This window comes from Hemibagrus wyckioides, linkage group LG17, assembly GCF_019097595.1.
Source record: "Hemibagrus wyckioides isolate EC202008001 linkage group LG17, SWU_Hwy_1.0, whole genome shotgun sequence".
In the NCBI taxonomy this organism is placed as follows: Eukaryota; Metazoa; Chordata; class Actinopteri; order Siluriformes; family Bagridae; genus Hemibagrus; species Hemibagrus wyckioides.
Genome location: NC_080726.1, coordinates 17,463,205 through 17,483,442, shown reverse-complemented (window position 1 = coordinate 17,483,442; position 20,238 = coordinate 17,463,205). Strand labels below are relative to the sequence as shown.

The 20,238-nt window shown below is 41.3% G+C and overlaps 1 protein-coding gene across 2 annotated transcripts in view; it reads right to left on the bottom strand.

Moving 5' to 3' along the window:
* The window catches only part of nyap2a (neuronal tyrosine-phosphorylated phosphoinositide-3-kinase adaptor 2a), a 34,553-nt gene that overhangs the window by 8,474 nt on the left and 5,841 nt on the right, over positions 1-20,238 (bottom strand). For both annotated transcript variants that reach the window (XM_058413818.1, XM_058413817.1), the window contains 3 exons: positions 18,495-18,716; positions 6,694-6,989; positions 418-1,620 (listed from right to left, as the gene is read on the bottom strand). In XM_058413818.1, coding sequence (XP_058269801.1) covers positions 418-1,620; positions 6,694-6,989; positions 18,495-18,691 — 1,696 coding nt within the window. In that variant the 5' untranslated portion in view covers positions 18,692-18,716. The remainder of the gene's footprint in view (positions 1-417; positions 1,621-6,693; positions 6,990-18,494; positions 18,717-20,238) is intronic.

Sequence of the window (20,238 nt, the reverse complement as noted above, 5' to 3'; positions counted from 1 at the left end):
GGGTTGGTTTTAAGGATTAGGGTTAAGTTTTGGGTTAGGGTTGGGATTGGAGCGTAGAGTTGAGTTTGGTTTTAGGGTTGGGTATGGGGATTAGGGTTAAGTTTGGGGGTTAGGGTTAGAATTGGGCTATAGGGTTGTGTTTAGAGTTGGGGTTTTCATGTTATCATAATAAATAAAGAACTAATTTATGAACGGAAGATTGCACAACATCTTTTCCTCTGTTGACTTAAATGGCAATAAGATTATACCATTTTCCACCTGTGCTGTCCAACATTTGATAAAATACAGTTTCTTCACATCGATTAGATATCTCACATTACCAAGCATTAAAAAGTATTTTGCATTCGATGCAATTAAATATTGTAAGCTTTAACAGAGCACTGGGTTTTTTTTAAAAATAAAACAATTGTAACTTACTTTCACTGAGCTCCTTGTTCTTGCGTCCTCCAGATCCTTTTCTCAGCATGTTCTTGCTAGAAGAAAACAAGTTGCTGAGTTCATCCAGTGGACTGGTCGGTGTTCGACAACCACGGCCTCCTGACCCTGAACTAGACCCCCCTGATCCCCCTGATGCAGTGGAAACATTTTGCATGGATCCACCATGGATGCTGGAGGAGTTTGAAAGACGTCCACTCTCGTGGGAGCCATGTGACACTCCGGAGGCACTGCGGGGAATTGTGCCGGTCATCAGAGCATCGTACGGTGGAGGACGTTTGAGACTGAGGGGGGTCAAAGAGCGGCCCATGCTGATAGGAGATGGACAGGCGGAGTGGCTGCGAGGATAACCATGAGCCGCTGAGGAACCACCACTCTTGTATAGTGCTGAAGGTAGTGGTGGAGCCGAGGAGCGTCCGGACACCGTGATTGTATGGGTGGATGAAGATTCTTTGCTGTCTAATGACTTCTTATGGTGATGATGATGATGGTGATGGTGATGGTGGTGTTGCCCCAAAGCCTGCTGTGCTGGCAAGGGTTGTCCAGGATCACCTGTTGTTGGGGAAGAACCAGGTTTGCCATAGCCAACATTCTCAATCATAGGAAGTTTGGTGACATCCAAAGGAGTAAGGGGGGATTCATCTGAATTTGGGGAGCACTGAGCAGGTGCAGGGGGGAACACCAACAGGGGAGGCCTGTGAGTCAGTAAGTTAGGAAAGGGGGCAGGTATGTCACAAAGTGATCCACGAGGGGCCGACGATCGTGTTAGATCTATATCCGAAACCGCGGGAGCAAGGCTTGGCTCCCAGCGTGCCTGGACATGCTCGGTTGAAAGGGCAGCTTCTTCATAGGTGGGGTATTTCATCTCCTCATACACGCTCTCTCCCTGATCGTCCTCTTCATCTGCATTGCCCCCAGTAAATTGGCTAAAGTCACGTAGAATGTTTCCCACCATCTCTATGTAAACAGGCTCCACTTCCTCGTCAGTGTCCAATGCGGGGCTTTGATTCTGGGACACTGACTTCTTCTTCTGACGTCGGGGCAAAGAAGCAGATTTGAATTTAGTGCCATGGTTTTGTATGTAGGACTCATCGAAAGAAGTGCTGAGCTGAGTGTTAGGGTTGCGCTTAGGTTTGGGTGGAGGCATGCGACGATATTCCTCACTGCATGGACGAGTCTTGGATGCTGTGGAAAATAAAGCTGCGGTATCAGTATAGTACACATCACTTCAGGGAGCAGCATAATGATTTGTCTACCACAGGGGTGTCCAGTCTTATCCGCAAAGGGCTGGTGTGGGTGCAGGTTTTCACTCCAACCAAGCAGAAGCCACACCTGAGTCTACTGAAAGCCAAGATCAGTTGATTAAACAGGTGGAATCAGGTGTAGCTTGATTGGAATGAAAACCTGCACCCACACCACCCCTTTGTGGATAAGACTGGACACCCCTGGTCTACCGTCTTAAATTCTTTGTAGATCATTTTTCTATGTTAGAGCTTTAGTAAGCACAGCTGAAAGTGTTAATACCACTGTTTGGTACAAAACACTGGAGACTCCTTCCAAAAACAATCCTAAATAAATGAGTGGTTGTTACTAATGAAGCAGTAACGTTTGGAGGTTAACATTGTGACTAAACTCAGTTGTAGTAGGAGTAGACAGCATGAGGATTTGAACAGCTGTGTTGTTTTTATTATCTGTTCCACATTCCACAGCGTTTGGGTTCATTACAGTGCCACTGAGCACATAATAGTGTTTGAAGCTTCATGTGTTTGAGCTGTGTTATTCCCCCGAGTGCTGTAACAGAGCGTGTGTAGGTTTGTGAATTTAGAAGAATGGAGTTGAACATTCTGCTTGTGATTGCATTCATTAACACATCAACTAATAAACAAATTGGTTAGGCTTAATGTGGAGTGAAATGGTTAGTGTGTGTGTGTGTGTGTGTGTGTGTGTGTGGAGGGGGACAGAATGCCTACAGCAAAAAACACAGAGTCATATGAGACAGAATATGAATAGAGTGTAGAAAGTAGGTCGTTTGTCAATGAATTCAGCTCTGATTTTATCAGCTGGCAGACATATACACAATCTCTCTCTCTCTCTCTCTCTCTCTTTCTTCTCCTATCTCCCCGGACACCATTCCATTCAAGAGCAACCTGACTAACCTTTCTCTTTAGGGACCAGCAATGCAGTGTGTATGTGTGTGTGTGTGTGTGTTTGAGAGACCTCAGTGACACACAGACTGAAGTAGACATGACATCAAGCTTTGATTAATCCCCGTGTGAGACAGTACTGGAGGGAGAGACTGCGCGGCCACACCCAGAATAAAGCCGAATCAGTCCTGAAGATTTATCTTGTTTACAGTAATGACACCCGATTTATTAGTATTCTATCCTCCCAGCTCCACTGTGTGCTGTGTACAGCGAGTATGTCTGGCGGTTATGACGCTTCAAGATGATACCAAGTTCCTAAAAAGTCTGTTTCTCTCGCTGCAGAAACGAGGTCATGACATACTTTTTGCCTGTTTATTCTTCTTCTCGGGAGGCTGTGAGCAGCTGGGTGTGCATCTGTAATATCTCCGGCTTGATGGATGCGGTGTGTGTTTGTGTGTGTTGTTAGCAACTAATTCCTAGAAAGTCTTCCCTTTGTTTTGGCAGTTTGTTTAGATTTGATTGCATAATGTTTTCTTTTTCTTATCATTTGGACGTAGAAGCATGGAAAGTATTCTCTGAGAATGCTTATGGTTCCCTGAGATCACTCAAATTCCAAGTACTGCTAGTCATCAGATTGCTCAATCTTATCTCAGAAACTTTGTGTTAAAGACAGCAGTCTGGATGTGTTGGATCTGCTCCGGTCATCATGGACCGATGGAGCTGTGGTTAAAGAGAGTGACCAGCTTTTGGTGAAGGCGTGTCCACATCTCAGGGGATCTCTAATGTGCTACCAACACCGTTTCTCACGCTGAGCATACTAACGTACTGCTTTGCACTGCAGTGTCCTGGTAGCACACTGTCAGACAAGAAAACTGCACAGCAGGTCATCCTGCAGCTCACAGAAAATCACTGGGCTCCAGCCTCCAGCCCTTGCTGTCTGAGCAAAGCTTCCAGCATCTTCAAAGCTCTCACTCGCTCCTGTCATCATCTGTTTGCACTTCTGCCATCTGGCAGGCCGTACAGGCCATTTGTGCCTCTGCACCTCCAGACTCAGGAACAGCTTTTCCCTTAGGCCCATCACTCTGCTGAATCAGTCATTCATTAAACCTCACTGAAGTAGAACTTTACCTCACACACTCCTCACAAACTCACCCGGGCAGAGGCGCTTCCCTGCTGCTGAGACCTCGATTCCTGTTAGCCAGAAGAGAATAGACAAACTGACAGGAAGGCAATGCTATCTCAAACAACCATTCTGTATAACTGTACTGAGCAGATAAGCATACAACATGTTAGAGGCCAAACTGCAAATCTGTAATATCCGACCTGCCAATTGGCTGATCGGATAATAAACTGTACAGCCGTTATCAATAAAGCGCTTTACGATTGTATATTTTTAATATGTGAATATATAAATTTCTATACTACGGGGACTTGCAATCCAGGTTTGACTGAAAAGATGAAGCAGATGTGGGAAACACAGCGTGCAGCGAGGACAATACAGAGGTCAGGAGCTGAAGTTTAAAGCTGTTGTGGATTTAAGAGAAAAGGTAGGAGAGGATGTGAATAAGGATAAGATGATACATATCCTATGTATCTCCAGAAATGTAAATTCTTTGAGCTATGCAGAATACGATTTCATGCATCAGTGTACAGAAAAAGGGTCACGGACAAAATATATAAATGAAGCCCAGCAAGCACAGAGAGTGGTTTCTTCCCATTATCTCTGATGGAAGGCCAGCAGTTTGATCTGTCTTTTACAGAGCTGGATCTTTCATATAAACCTACAGTACATACAATACACCGCCGGCTCGGCGCTCTGACCAAACAGCAAAAAATCCCTGGGAAGAAATTGTGTGTTCTGACAAGGAAACTGTAGAAAATGGAAACAGCTTCAGGACAGATTTGTTCCAACCAAGAAAAAAGCGAAAGGATGTCTGAAGTGGGGATGATGCAAGTATCGGATTGAAAAAGCAGCGTAGGACCAAGTCTACTCCCATTTCGTGATTCCGTAATGTTACTGAAAAACGGGTCAAAGATTTCAACACACTGTCACAATCTTCTGCTTGAGTACTGAACGTTATGACCACCACAGTAATGTAAGAACACACAACAGGACTTGGCCTTCAGTCTCTCTCTCTGTCTGTCTTTCTTTTTCTCTCTGAAATATAACATGACGGGAGGAAAAAAAGAGACTATATTCCTCTTTCAAAAGTCAGATCTCAGCTGTATAAAAGCTTCACAGCTCAAATCAGCCTGAGGCAAGACAGCATATAAATATAAAGTCCCCTCCGAAAGTATTGGAACGACAAGCTGAATTCTTTTTTCTTTTTTTTTTCCTTTTCCGCTGTACACTAGAGGCCTTTTGGATAAAAACATGATGATAGATCAAAATTTGAAATCTAATTTCATGAGATGTGTTAAATAACTTTGAGCATGGCAGCTTGGGTGGCAGATCACACAACTCTGAATTACGCTTGCTGTTCTGATTCATAGATGACAAAGCACAAGACAATCTCAAGTATCACCATATATTATAAGGATATAGGCAGACTTATAAATATTGTAGTCCTCTTGCTGTGTCAACAACAACCTACTGCAGAGATACATATATGCGTTTAGATATTTATATCCTGCTTCATCTGTTCTGTTTAAAATCAGCTGCAAGTATAGATTTGAAGTGTGTGTATTTGAGAATGAATATGTACCATGTGTGTGTGTGTGTGTGTGTGTGAACAGAAGTGTAAGAATGAGAGGATGAAGCGCTTTAAATAGCTCAGCATTCTGGATAGAGTCCAGCAAAGCACTAATCCGATACAGGACCCAACGGATTCAGCCAAACCGCTTACAGCACACTTTTAGGGTGAAATTCATAGAATTTTAATGTTCTGAGGCTCTGTGTGTGTGTGTGTGTATGTAGTCTTTTATATCTTGTTGGAACAGTTTTAGCCTTGTAGGGACATTTGGCTGGCTCCCATATGGAAAAGTGTTTTTTTTTTTGTTAAGAATAATAGAAACTGCAGCTTTTAACTAAAATTGAAAGAGCTGTGTGTGTGCGGGCATATGTGTGTGTGTGTGTGTGTGTGTGTGCGTGCGTGTGTTTGTGTGTGCGTGCGTGTGTGTGTGTGTGTGTGACAGAGTTCTGCTCTGCCTTCTCCTGGAAACACTGCTCATGACTCATATCTCATGTGTCGTGTTATGCTGTGATTCTGTCAGCGGTCAGTTCCCAGAACAACACACTGAGCCAGAAAGTTGCTTACACCAACAGTTCCTTCTTATTCATATCAACATCACCTGAGCAGTAAGCTCGCCTGGAAACACCACCAGAGTGACCAATCAGAGCTGGACGAAGAGCTGATGTGACCTTGTTCTTGGAAACAACAGACAGAATTTCCTGGTGAAATACGGCACTGATAACCAATTTAGCATACCACCTAGGTGTGTATATGTGTGTGTGTGTGTAGGTCTTTGATGGTCACTGCAGATATTTTGCTTTATCCAGGTCAGGGTTATAGTCGATCTGGAGTCTATCCCAGGAATGAGACAGGAATACACCCTGAATGAGATCCCAGGACATCACAGGGACCCTAGAGCTACGAGGCATCAGCACCATCGCTCCACACAATGAATTTTTTGTTTTTGTTTGAATGAAACTTGTGAGCTCAAATCTTTCAGCACTCCAAACATCATTTTTTGAATGAATAGATCCTCTAAGATGGTAGATTTGGTTAGATTATGATGTCACCAAACAGGCACCCAATCAAATCTGATATGTAAATGAATCTCATGGTAGAGGTTAATTATGGCTACATATGCTAGGGGATGTAAAATGCTCAATTCTGATTGGTCAGACGGTGTTGATTAATTCTGTATAACAGAAATTCTGGTTGTAAGGTTTCCATTAATGCCATTGTTGTGATATTTAAAACATGCCTGCAGATACAGATATTGATTTACTATTTTCGGAAGGAGTCTCCAGCGTTAGCACTTTGGAATAGAAATTTAATGTATTATTTTGTAGTATCATGTTTTGTAGAATTCTCACCTCCGGGGTTAATATAGGTCAGTTTTCATGCTATAGGTGTGAGTACATTCATCTGAAAGGACACTCACTTACCATCACTCGTGTCCTTGCCTGTGGTGAGGGTGGTGTTGACCGTTTCAGATGAGGTGCTCAGTTTGGTGTTGGGGTCGCGTTTGGGTTTGGGTGGGGGTTGTTTCCGGAGAGTCGGGCTACCTCCCTCATCCTCGCTGCCTCCCACAGAGTGCAGAGACTGTGAGCGTACGGTGAAACCGGGTCCGCTTGGCGCCGCAAGCCGGTCCTGAGGAGCTGGCATTGTCATGAAGCCCATACGGAAGTGTTTACCCGTGTAAGCTCCTCCATCTGCCACCCCGGCCACCTCCTCACCCATCCTGTAGAGACGTACAGAGACAAACAGCATGTGAGGGACAAGAAATATATCTGACTTTTGGTCAGTATTTGAAAAGGTGATAGTCCAAATGTCCAAAAGTTACATCAATATTCACACAAGATAATTTTAGGCTGAGGGAAATTTGGTGGCCCCAATGGTCCATGAAGCATTAATAGAGGTTCATAATTGATTGAATGATTGATTGATTGATTGATTAATTGATTTAAACCCATAATTATCACATTAAATGTGTAAAGTGTTAAAGCTGTGGAAAGCTCAAGAACCTCTAGGGTTCTAATAAGAAGGCAGATTATTTGAGGACACTGGTCTAGTTCTTCACCTTTAATCTTACACACTAACCTGAAACCGAAGTTGCATTTGTTTAAAACACTGAACCGAGTCACGCCACACGCATCCGCAGCATCTTCTGCAGCTTGTACTGAAATGCAGAGTCATCTCCAAAGAGCCACATTAACACTTGACTGTATTGCCAAGTGCAGCTCAAATCACATCATTAACTTTGCTGATGACGCGACTGTAGTGGGCCTGAGGGATGAGTCAGCACAAAGAGACTCCATGCAGTGGTGTACTGCTGGACCGTGGAACAATTTCTCTTTGAACGTCTCTTCTAATTATCTTTGACTTCATCACAGAGCAGGTACGGCCGGTCAAAATGAGCTAGCAGGTTTATTCCATTGTCTTTTAAATTAAAAACATCAATATAAGCTTCAGGCAGACATTTTAAAGGGGATTAGATGTGGAACTAAGCACAACAGCACCACCAAAGAGACCAACTATACACTGAATGCATGAAGCAGGCGGCTGATTTCTTTCTAGCCCAAACTGTAGATTTGATGTCTGTTTGGTTTGATGGGTTTCATCCTGCTTCACTCAAATAAACAAAACGTGATCAATGTCAGGAGGTGGATAATATTCCCTCTAGCATCCTTAACGTTTTCTTGCTCACAAGTCCAACGTAAGTGAAAACTTGTTTTGGGGACAAGCCAAAACATATACAGCATTCTTTAATTAATTTTAAAATTATATTGGCGGTATATATAAATTAACATGGTGTATGGTAGCTCAAGCGGCTAAGGCGCTGGGTTGTTGACTGGAAGAGCAGGGTTCAAGCCCCGGCTCTGCCAAGCTGCCACTGTGCCCCCAACTCACCCTGCTTCAGGGGCGCTGTATCATGGCTGACCCTGTGCTCTGTCTCTACCCCCAAGGATGGGATATGTGAAGAAAGAATTTCACTGTGCAGTATGTGTATGTGTGACAAATAAAGACAACTTAACAATCTTTGCTGTGGTGTAAGAGGAATAAAACACTTCATGCCATACTGTTTCATTGCTAACTTCTGATAAAATGTTAAGAAAATGAGAGTCAGTGAATAACACAGAAAACATCACTACACATGTCAACGTTTTAAACTCGATTTCTCTTTCCGGATGTAGTACAAAGAGACATGAGTCAGGAGAATGTAAACAAGTGAAACAAAGCAATGGAATCAGAGGAAATCTATTCTCGAATTCTCTATCCATTCATCTATCTGTCTATCCATCACTCTTTTATTCAATAATCAAAAACTCTGAGCTTTTTATCTGCAACAAAAGATTTTGTCCATCAGAAATTCTTCATTTTGGGGTTTATAGAGAAAGAAAGGAAGGGAAAACAGAGAGAGAGAGAGAGAGAGAGAGAGAAAGAGACAGCGAGAGAGAATCAACAGACAGCAGAGAAACAAACAAGACTATAAACCAACAGAAAAATGATGTCTGAAGCTCTGAAACACACAATTTCTGTCTCTGTCTCTCTCTCTCTTTCTCTCTCTCTTTCATCCTAAAGGGCAGACAGGATTTATTCGTACTGGCACTAAGTAAATCACACCTACACAAACCCACATGAACACACAAACTAATTAATCGAGTGTGAGTCTCGTCCAATAAACGAAGCCTGAGGTGTCATTTTATTGTCAGCAAATGTCATGTTGTTTTTCACGTCTCTCATTCCCACTATTCCTTCATGTCTCTCTCACTCATCCTGTCTTGTCGTCTTTCCTTTTCTACAGCAATACTGAATAGAAATGTGGGGCAGGATGTGGAATTTCAGGACTTTGTATGTTGGGGTGAATCCAAGCCTCTTCATCAGAGACCACAGATAAGCTCAGGACTCAGAACAGACAGACTGTGGATTGAAATCAGGGCAAAAATTGATCAGAGACGAGGGAAACAAGCGAGAGTCAAAACCAGGAAGTAATACGTAACACAAAATTTCGAAAACATGGCTTGAATAAGGCTTTATGACAAATGAAAGCAAACTGATAAAGAACTAACACAAAACAGGTGAACACAGTCAGGTAACAAACCAAGTACAGGACAGAAGGAGAAACAGGATTAGAACAGCAGCAAAAACATCTTTTCAGAATCAGGAAGTATATGGAAACTGAAGAAATGTCAACACATAGGCATCAACTCCTCCTAACACAAAACACACACCTCGCAAATGAAGAGAGGAATTACAGATGCTACTGATGCGGTCCTCTTCCTCAGAATTCTCCTGCTTTTTCATTGTCCTCAGCCTGCATTAATGTACTTAACTCGCTATGTATTTAGCGTTGTTTTATTACATTACATTAGCTAGCGCTTTTTAGCACGTTATATAGGTTTCTAGCCACCAACATGCCCTGGGGCTTAGAATTGTGGGTTAGCTAATAAACTGATGCAAATACACAGAGGTTTATGATCCCACTAGGGATTGATGAAACTTTTAACAATAAAATTTACATGTAATAAAATATTTAAGTGTGTTGAACATTTCAGAATGTCCATATTAGGATTGTGAAAGGTTTCTTGCCGAGCTCTCGATGATATGGATTGTGGGTAAGATGTCGATGTTATACACGAAGCAGTGGTCTTCTGTTTGCTGATGTAACCACAGCTTTCCTCTGGTGAAGCAATGCATCAGTCCCCAACGCATCTATTCATCCCTTCATTGCTAGAAAGGCCGCATCCATTTATCATGCACTGAGAAGAGTCTGTTCCTCAGACGGTCATTAAATACATTTACATTTTCATGCGCTGTTACATATATTATTGCATCTTTCAAAAGCAGCATTAAGCCTGAGTGGCTACGGCAGCGGCGCCAAAGCCTAGCATCGCTGGATTCCTATCCGTTATGTGTCTTCATAAATATTTCAACCTCATCATATGTAGTTATAGTGCTACCCATAAGTATTGAGCCCTTAAACTGGAATAGAACTGGGATTAATTGGGATAATTAAAGGGAAATGACTAAGAGAATAAGCTACATGGAAGTGGAAATGAGGTTCTGCCACAGGGTTGATAGGAAGAGCCTCGCAATCTGGTAAGATCTCGGCGGGGGGGCAGTGGTGGCTCAAGTGGTTAAGGCTCTGGGTCGTTGACCGGAAGATCTGGGGTTAAAGCCCCAGCACCGCCAAGTGCCACTGTTGGGCCCTTGAGCAAGGCACTTAACCCTCTCTGCTCCAGGGGCGCCGTATCATGGCTGACCCTGCACTCTGACCCCAACCTCCAAGGATGGGATATGCGAAGAAAGAATTTCACTGTGCTGTAATGTATATGTGACAAATAAAGGCTGTTTCATTTCTGTTTCAGAGTAGAGCCACTGCTCCCAGTATGACTTACTGAACCATGGGGCAGACCCAGAACCTTCTAGAGAGATTATATCTCACAGCTGGCATAGCAACATCTGTAGATATCCCAAGAGGAGCTGGAGTCTGTAGGCAGATCTGTGACCCAGTCACACAGATAACATAACAGAGATAATACCCTGGCTTGTAACATCAGGTAAACATTTAATTCTGAATTAATTGAATTCCTGTGAAACATGAAATCTGATCATGATAAAGGGAATTGCAATATGGTTGCCATGACTGCAGTTTTTACACACCTTTGGAACAATGTTGCTGGAAAGAAAAGTAGGTCCCTGAGTGATGGTGTTTTTAGGGGTAGTTCAGTCTGTGTGTTTTAAATCGAATAATCAGAACAAAGTGTCAATTCAGGGGCCATTTAAGTGGGGATACACAACATATATTCATATATACACATATAACATATGTACACAACAGATATTACACAACAGTTACACAGAAACCGCTACTACACTTTCTCTACAGGTCATCAGTCAGCCTGTGTGTAGTCATGGCAACAAGCAACACTCTATCAGGCTGTGGCTTCGTTAAGAATTTTTTTGTTGTTGTTGTTATCAGAGCAAAACAAAACAAAATATTTGTCCAAATTTTGGTTTGTTTTATCAGTTAATCAATATTAGTTCCAGTTCCAGCCATTAAACATAAAAGTAATATCTCTTGCAATCATACAGAATATAAGCAGAGCCATGAGCTCCAGCTGTGGTGATGTTCACTACATCATGTGATACTGCTTAATTAAAGCACTTCATTTTGGTGTGTTTTTATCGTGTGTAGGCTAGTTAGCTTGTCACGTGATGAAGCGGAGTAGCGAGGCTAGAGATCAGTGTTTCTCCATGTATACAATTAACCTGCTACATAGTGAGAATTTACTGAGAGAAGACTCCCTTTTCTGATTCCTGAGCTTCTGAGGCTAGTTTCAAGTCTCTTAGGTGTAATATTTGTTGGCCTGGAGATTTTGCTGAGACCTGGCAACCCTGCTGTGGTGTGAATTGCACAGACTGCAGTCCAAATTTCTGACACAGTCCAGGAAAGAAAGATTATGAGAAAGCGTGAGATCGTGCAGTTTATGGAGTCTTTCTAGAAAGCTGACAGGCTGCCGTCCAGGTCGAAAGCCAGAACTCTGGATTGAGAAATAAATAATAATAATAATAATAATAATAATAATAATAATAATAATAATAATAATAATAATAATAATAATGATAATTGTGTTTAAATTCTGAAGGAATTCATTTAGTCCCATTCAGTGGGGTCTGCCCTCAGCACACATTAATGACTGTCACTTTTCTTAATTAAAATGAAAGTCGTAATTTTCGTTTTTATTGTCTGTCACTACACAGAAGCTGTGTGAACGAGTACAAGACTGAAGAATTTGACACTTCCTTTTTTTCTTTTTCTTTAATAATGGCGTGTTTGTGTGAGATCGCTTATCATCTGATCATTTAAACTGAAGACAGAACAAAAGATAGCTGATGTATTGCTCTTTTCATTTCACATCGAGTAAGGTGACATGACTGTGTGTGTGTGTGTATGTGTGTGTGTGTGTTTGCGTGTACTGCTTTTCATCAAGTTTAAGAAAGGTTATTTAATTTATTTTCTGTTGCTTGTCCAATTTTAAGAATCCATCAGCCGTGTGTGTGTGTGAGAGAGAGAGAGAGAGAGAGAGAGAGAGGTGAGAGACGACATGTGCTGACTTAGTTCTATTCAATAAACGTAAGAATTATGACGAAAGAGAAAAAAGGTGGCTGGAATGTAAGTGTGTGTGTGTGTGTGTGTGTGTGTGTACACTCATGGGGGTGTGGAGCAAGCTAAATATAGAGAGGAGAGGCTGAAGACCAAGCCCACTGTTGCCATGGAAACTCAGCCCTCTGTCTCTATAGTAACGCACCCCTTCCAGGACTGATGAGGTGTGACTTTGACCCTCTCACTGCCAGTGCTTACATGTGTATGTATGTATGTATGTGTGTGTGTGTATGTATGTGTGTATGTGTGTGTCTGAAACATTCAAACACTGATCCCAGATCTGCTCTTGCAGTCTGACTTGTACAATATAAAGCATGTGTGTTAATCATCATTTCATCCTGATGTGTGTTTTTCTCCCCAGACATTCAGAGTTCTCTTCAGGCCACGCTAATCAATCATAACAAATATTTTTAAAAATGTGACACCATGGTTTGGTCTCCAACCAGGTAAACACACACACACATACACACACACACACACCATTTCTCTCACTCTGTAACTGCTTACAGCATCTTAAAGCCTCTGCTCAGTCATTACATCCTCTGAGCTGGTGACACCACCATCATATGGTAAAAACAGACCTTTCTCAGACTCTTCTCACAAACTTCCGCTTGTCTGTATGACACATTGTACGCGCAACTCCACCAAACCCTCTGATAGTTCAATGCTAATAAGGAACCTCCTTAAAGGGGCCAAGTTTATTTTGAATTAATTATTATTTTGAAAAATATAGTTTTTACCTGTCTGGATACCAGTAAAGAAACAAGTAACAAGTAACTAACTAACTGTAGGCTAATCTATAATTTTAGCAAGCAGTCAGCTAGCTAGGAGTCAGTGCTTTCTTCGTAATGTTCACTATTTAGCTTTCGTTTACTTGTTAATTTGGTCTAAAGTATAAAAGGCAACACTTGACCAAAGACATGAGATAAAATGATGAGTTCTCATATTGGGAAAATGGACTTAGCATCCACATTAGCATGAAGACTTTCACTATCAAAGACACTATAAACACTTTCAGTCAGTTGTCCTATTCTACAGTTGGCTCATTGTACTAAAGCATAATATAAATAGGGGAAATTCTTATTTTTTCATTGTAAATCTGATGGTGTTCCCACTGCATATTCCTTGGCAGTGGTAGCTCAAGTGGTTAAGGCTCTGAGCAAGGCTCCTAACCCTCTCTGCTCCAGGGGGATATGCAAAGAAAAGAAAATTCCTCTGTGCTGTAATGTGTATGTGGCAATAATAAAGGCTTCATGCCCACAGTTCTTCTCTTAATTTGATAAATTATAATGTTACAGTATATGTATATATTTATTTACAGTTTATACACTACTCTGTAGTTGTATATGGTTTGAATTGTACAGCTGAAGCTTGCTTTTTTAATCTTGGTTCATTTTATATTTTTAAATACTTGCATTCTGTTTGATTTTGGATGTTTTATAAAGCTATATGAGTTATATAACACCAGTACACCAGGAAATAAACAGAGGACTGCTGCTTACATCCTGCTCGGCACCTCAACAGTCCTTAAAATCACCTCTGCATCCCAACTTCCCCAAAACCATAACTGGTATCTTTTCACTGCTCCAGAGGCAACGTGTCACAGCTGACCCTGTGCTGGACCCTGTGCTTGACCCTGCGCTCGACCCTGCGCTTGACCTCGACGTCCTGACAAACTGGCGAAAGCACTTCACAGTAGAACAGCAGAGCTAAGTAAAATAGTCACATTAACAGCAGAAATTTCTTCTTCGTATTCAGTAACGACTATTTTACTTAGCTCTGCTGTTTGCCCTATGGCTGCTGGTGGATATTATTTCAACATTTACAAGGACATGTTTGTGGTGAATAAAAAGTCGGTGTCTAATGTTTATTTCTATACTGCAGCAGATTTAAAGAGATATCAGCCATTCAAGAAGCGAATAGCTGACCAACCTTATCAATACTTAGTCAAAGGGATCTTAATGAGAAGTCTCATACAACTTTAACTACTAACAAGTTAAATGTGTCAGATAAAGGCTGCTAAGTAATTTGGTTAAACGTGGATGTTGTTTTTTTTCTTGAATTTTCCCCAACAGAGACAATGCAGATGAGGAAGAAGAAGAGGAAGCCGAGCTGTGGTATGTTGTGGAGAGAATCTAATGACTTACTAACTGTAGGCTAATCCATAAATTTAGCAAGCAGTCAGCTACAGTAGGAGTCAGCGCTTTCTTCGTAATGTTCATTATTTAGCTTTCACTTTCTTGTTAATCTGGCCTACAGTATAAAAGGCAACACTTGACCAAAGGTATTCCTGATAAAAAAAAAGATCGCTTCTCATATTGGGAAGATTGACTTATATCTTATCTCAGGACAGAGACTCGATACATGAAGGCAGACTGAAAAAAAAACAACTGCAATAAAGAATAATATCAAATAAAAGGCAGATTCATTCCTGTTATTTCTGAGAGGCAGCTGGGTGGAAAAGCCGGATGTGAGGCAGCAGGTGAACGGTAGTGAAGACAAACCAGAGAAAGTTTAAGACGGAAGCGGTAAAACGTTTTGTAAATAGTCGAGAAGTTCAACTTTGACTCGCTTCTTACTGAAAGTCAGTGTTTAGAAACGACAAATGTCGTGTTGTTTGTTATGTCTACATTCAACTGCAGATGTGTTTCTATTTTTATGCCGTTTACACATTATACATTCTAAGCAGGAGGGGGGGTGACCCCACCATATACCCCCTCCACCCCTGATAAGGAATCGCCCCTGGTCATGAACAGTCATTAAATCATTAGAATCATCTTCATTTTCCAGCCATTTTGCTTGGCTGCCTGTCTACAACACAGCCCTTCATTTCACACTAGTTTACTGCAGACTCTAATAATAATAATGTTAATAATAATAATAATTATTATTATTAATAATAATAATAATAATAATAATAATAATAATATTGTAATAATAATAATAATTATTATTATTATTAATAATAATAATAATAATAATAATAATAATGGCCAAACATAAAGGCCAAACAAAAGAATCTCACATTTCCAGACGGTGATCTGCAATAAGATGCATTAGCTCGTTCCTGGATGCCATTTTGTGGGTGAAATCCACGGCGCTCTATTAAAAGACGCTGTTTAAACACCATACGGGAGGCAGGAAAGTTAGCGAAGGGTGAAGAATCACCGGCTGCTTCTGGTCTCTGTGGATGATTCATGTGATTATTTATTTTATTGTGTAGATATTATACACATTCAGCTCTGTAGAAAAGGTGTTGGTTCATTTTCCATAACAGCAGCTCAATGAACAAACATGTAATCACTGCTAACATGAAGCCTGCTGTGAGAAGACGATTATATAACACATATGGAAGCCGGGGGTTTTTTGTTTATAGCTGCTATAACGTACGTCATTAGGGTATTTATTTTGTTCTGTCGATATTCCATATCATTGTACTCTAAATGGATAAAAATAGGAATCATTCTTAAAGACTAAAACACCACAGGACATGCTTCATATCAGGCGACATAACACAACTCTACTGTTTATTATTATTTATAATTAAAATAATACAATTTTATTCCTTAAATGTTTAAATTCCTTAGAATCTTCACGTTTATGTGTTTTTCAGGGTTATGTAATTTATCGACACATTTTTTGAAAATATATTCGATTAATTTTTATTTTTTAAATTGTTCCGCCTTCGTCAGTCTGCATTTTCTATCCTGAACTTTTTTCAGGCTTAAATGCAGCGGTTTAGATGCTATTGATAAACCGAGTCGCCTAAAAATAACAAATCTGGCAACCTGGGAGACGTGAACTTCTGAATGAATCTGAACGAAATCGATTTAAATTAAGCATGTTTCCATCTCTGCGTGAACACTGACATGACTTTTAAACAAGAAAGTGTTTATTATCCTAGCAGGAGCTCATAGAAATCTACAGCATCCAGGAGAAATTATCCACTGAAGCTAAGGTCTGATCTGGGAATTTATGAAAGTGTAGATCTTTATGTGTTTTAGCTGCAGAACGTGAGTCACAAAGGCAGAACTTTCAAAGCATCTAGATGAATCAGGTAGATCCGCAGGCTGAGAGGAGGCACAGCAGGAGAAGTGTGTCAGGATCTGACACCGGAAATTAAAAACACAACAACAACCCTGATACCTCTGCTTTGGATGAACCTCACAGCTGTAGTAATATTAATATTAGTGATGTAATATATCCTCCAACCCTCACCCTGTCTCTCTACATGTCTGTGTGTGTGTGTGTGAAGGGGTTAAAAGGAGCCTTCTTCTTCACACAGCTGTAGAGACTCTTCACAGAGTAATGGGGATAAGTGTTGTCATCTCCATAAGAGAGGAGACAGAGAGATCATTTTAGCACTGAGGGAAAGAGAGGAAATGAAAGCAGAAGGTTAGAAAAGAAACAGGAAGAAGAACCAAAGGAAACCAAGAGGAGGAGGAAGAGGAGGAGGAGAAGAAGAAGTAGTAGAAGAAGAAGAAGAAGAGATGAAAGAGAGAAGAGCTAAGAAGTTCAGAAGATGATATGTTGGCTATTTGTGAAAGCAGGAAAAAGTGCAGACTGTAACTCGAGATGAAAGAATGATATTAAAGGATCAGACAAATACTCTGGAATTCCATGTGTGTGTGTGTGTGTTTAATAGAGGAACAAACATCATTTGCATCTTCTTTCCATGGATTTGCATTATAATCCAGGCCAAGCTTTTATTTATATTGTCTTTAGGATGTCTCTTATACTCACACGCACGCCCACACACACATGCCCACACACACACACACACAGTGTAAAGTTTCAGTGGTGCAATGACAACCGCTTTTCTGGTATCTAGCCATTTCCTTATCGATCATGATTGCTGAAACTATCACACACACACACACACACACATACGGTGCTTTTCCTGGTGCAGTGGAAACTGTTCTGCATGAAATCACCTTGAAACATAATGATGTAAAGCTGCTGCTTTTTATTAGCCAGAGCCAGATGAACTTCATCACACTGCAGAATGAGTCAAAAGAACAAGCTCAGAAACGGTGTTTAGAACATGTTCACCCCCACGACTGCAAAGCGCTGATTATTCGACTGCATTAGGTGCGACTGCTGTTCATTTAAATACTCATCCTTTCAAAATTCAGACACAGTTACAGGTTTCATCACGTGTGTGCTAACTAGTGAGCTGTTATGTTTCTTCATTTATTATATAATGCTCCGTGAATCTGGGTGATTACTGCAGTAGCCACACAGCTGAGACGTTTCTATCCTCAAACACAGACATATATATATAAAGAAGTCCAGGTGTGTAATAGGGGCCTTGTTCCAAATCACTCACTAGTGGTCCATTTCTCATTTTGAGTCAAGCACCGTGTCTACACCCTTTAAATCAGACTCAGGGCCTAAACCTACACCATTGTCAGCGATCACCAGTCACATGACCATGCCATCCAACCCCATTCAAATTTGATACACTACATGTCCAAAAGTATGTGCACCCCTGATCATCTCACCCACATGTGAAAAACAATACTGGAAGCACACAACTGTCTATAACGTCTCTGTGTTACATTTTTTCCTTCACAGCATGACAATGTCCCTGTACACAAAGCCCCAGAGCTCCATGAAGACCTCCATGGTGTGGAGGTGAAGGTTAGAGAGAGTGGAAGAACTCGACTGTCATGCACAGAGCCCTGGCTCTAACTCAACCCCAATGAGATGAACTGGAGCTGGAGTCTTCTCAATATCCTGACATCAGAGTCTGATCTCACGAATGCTCTTGCAGCTGAAAGAACACTAATCCCGGAATCTAGGCAAGCCTTCACAGAAGAGAGGAATGAGGTTTTCACTGACCAACACATGGAAACATTCCACACAAACATGTGACTAGAAACATCTTTATGACTTGAGACGGAGGACCTGCCATTTGGTACAGAGAACCGAATTAGCAACACTGCCCAAGCTAGCCACACATCAACTGAAGTGTGTTAGCTAAGTATTATCTTTCCAGTAGTATCTATTTAACTATATTAGCTATCCATATTCACCGACATGTTGTTAGAACATAGCATTCAAATCGTGAGTCACCTCTTGATGGCCTCCTCCTGACGTCTCTTCTTCTGGCTCTGATCCTGGAGGTAAGCCCAGTGCTGGCGGTTGCGCACTCGGTCACTCTCGCGTGCAATATCTGAGGCGTTTTGGATCACCAGCTCGTCGTAGGCCCTCAAGCCAATGTCCTCTACATATTGCAAAAAGCGCACACACTCGTCCTCGCTGCCATCCATCTTGGAACACAGAGAGAGGGATCACCTGCATATATGCAGAGAAAGAATAAATATTAAACACATTTTTAGCCATAGACACAACATAACAACAACAGGCACTCAGCGAGTCTCCTGATGGTAATCAAATAAGCTTTAAGCTTTAGAGAGGGGAAGACTGACCACAGAGGAGGAACGGGTGGTCACGTGCTCACATACACACTGACACCTGGATTCCTCATGCACATGGTGACAACAATAGGAGCCGCCAGACCTCAATAACACACACCAGCACAAGAGTGGGTATTTGCATGTGATCTGGTTGTGTGTGTGTGTGTGTGTGTGTTTATGTGTGTGAGCACTAGAGCAAGAAAGATGGCTGTATTTTACGGACAAATGTACGACATATAGACCAGAGTGCAAAGATTTTTAAAACATCAGGACTAATCCTACAGAGGCTTGTCTAAATGTTTACTTTTTGCGCTTTCACATGTTTTGATTGTATTGACTGCAACTGCTTCAAGAAGATCTTCCATAAAAAATGACCAGCTAAAGAGGGCATCATTCAGAGAAGCAACCAGGTTTTTGGTTCTGGTCATTTTGTTATGGGCAACCTCCTTAAATTGGACTTCATATTGCTCATCACTCTTCCATAAAGCCCGGGTCTGGATTCCTGAGTGATGATCCATACAAAGTCAAATATGAAGCACACTGGAGACCAGCGTGGAAACTGGTTCTTTGATCTGATGCGACTAAACAGATTATTTTTAGCATTCCATTTGAAGATCCATCTGTGCAAAAAAAGAAAAAAGAAAAAAGAACATGGATGCTTTTCATCAGCAGGAACTGAAGAACTCAGAGTTGAGGATGAGATGGATAGTCACTTCTTGAAGTGAACCGGTTCCAGTCTGCCAGAGAATTGAGACTGTACCAGACTCTTATCCTCGCACACTTCAGCTCACTCTCTCAAATTCTTTACTATTCCCAAGCGCACCTTTTCAGGTTCAGTAGCACAGATCTACTGAAGGACCAGACTCGCTTTGATAGATCTTACACTTCTATTTCACTTAACCATTTAAAAAAAACACAACATAGTGTTGAACATTTTCTTTTCTGATCTCTCTCAGTCTCTATTTCTCTCTGTCTCTCTCTTCTCTCTCTGTCTCTCTCTCTCAGTTTCTCTCACTATTTATCTCTCTATCTCTCTCTCACTATTTATCTCTCTATCTCTCTCTCACTATCTCTCTCTCTCTGTCTCTCTCTCTCTCTCTCTCTCTCCCTCTGTCTCTATCTCTCTGTCTCTCTCTCTCTCTCGACATATTCACCTTTTAATTGCACGTGTTTAAATCTTCAGTCATAATAGTCATTCTAAGGGCTCAGTTCGTTCCAGCCCAGAGTTTACAGCCGTAAGTCTCACTCTTGTTGTTCCAAAAGTATTTACGCCCGCTTTCGGCAACACTTCAGAAATAAACACAAAGACGTTTTTTATCACTAAAAAAATCTGAAAGTAAATATTACCCTGAGCGTGATCAGTCAAAGCACAATTTATACAGATGGTTTGAATGAAAGAG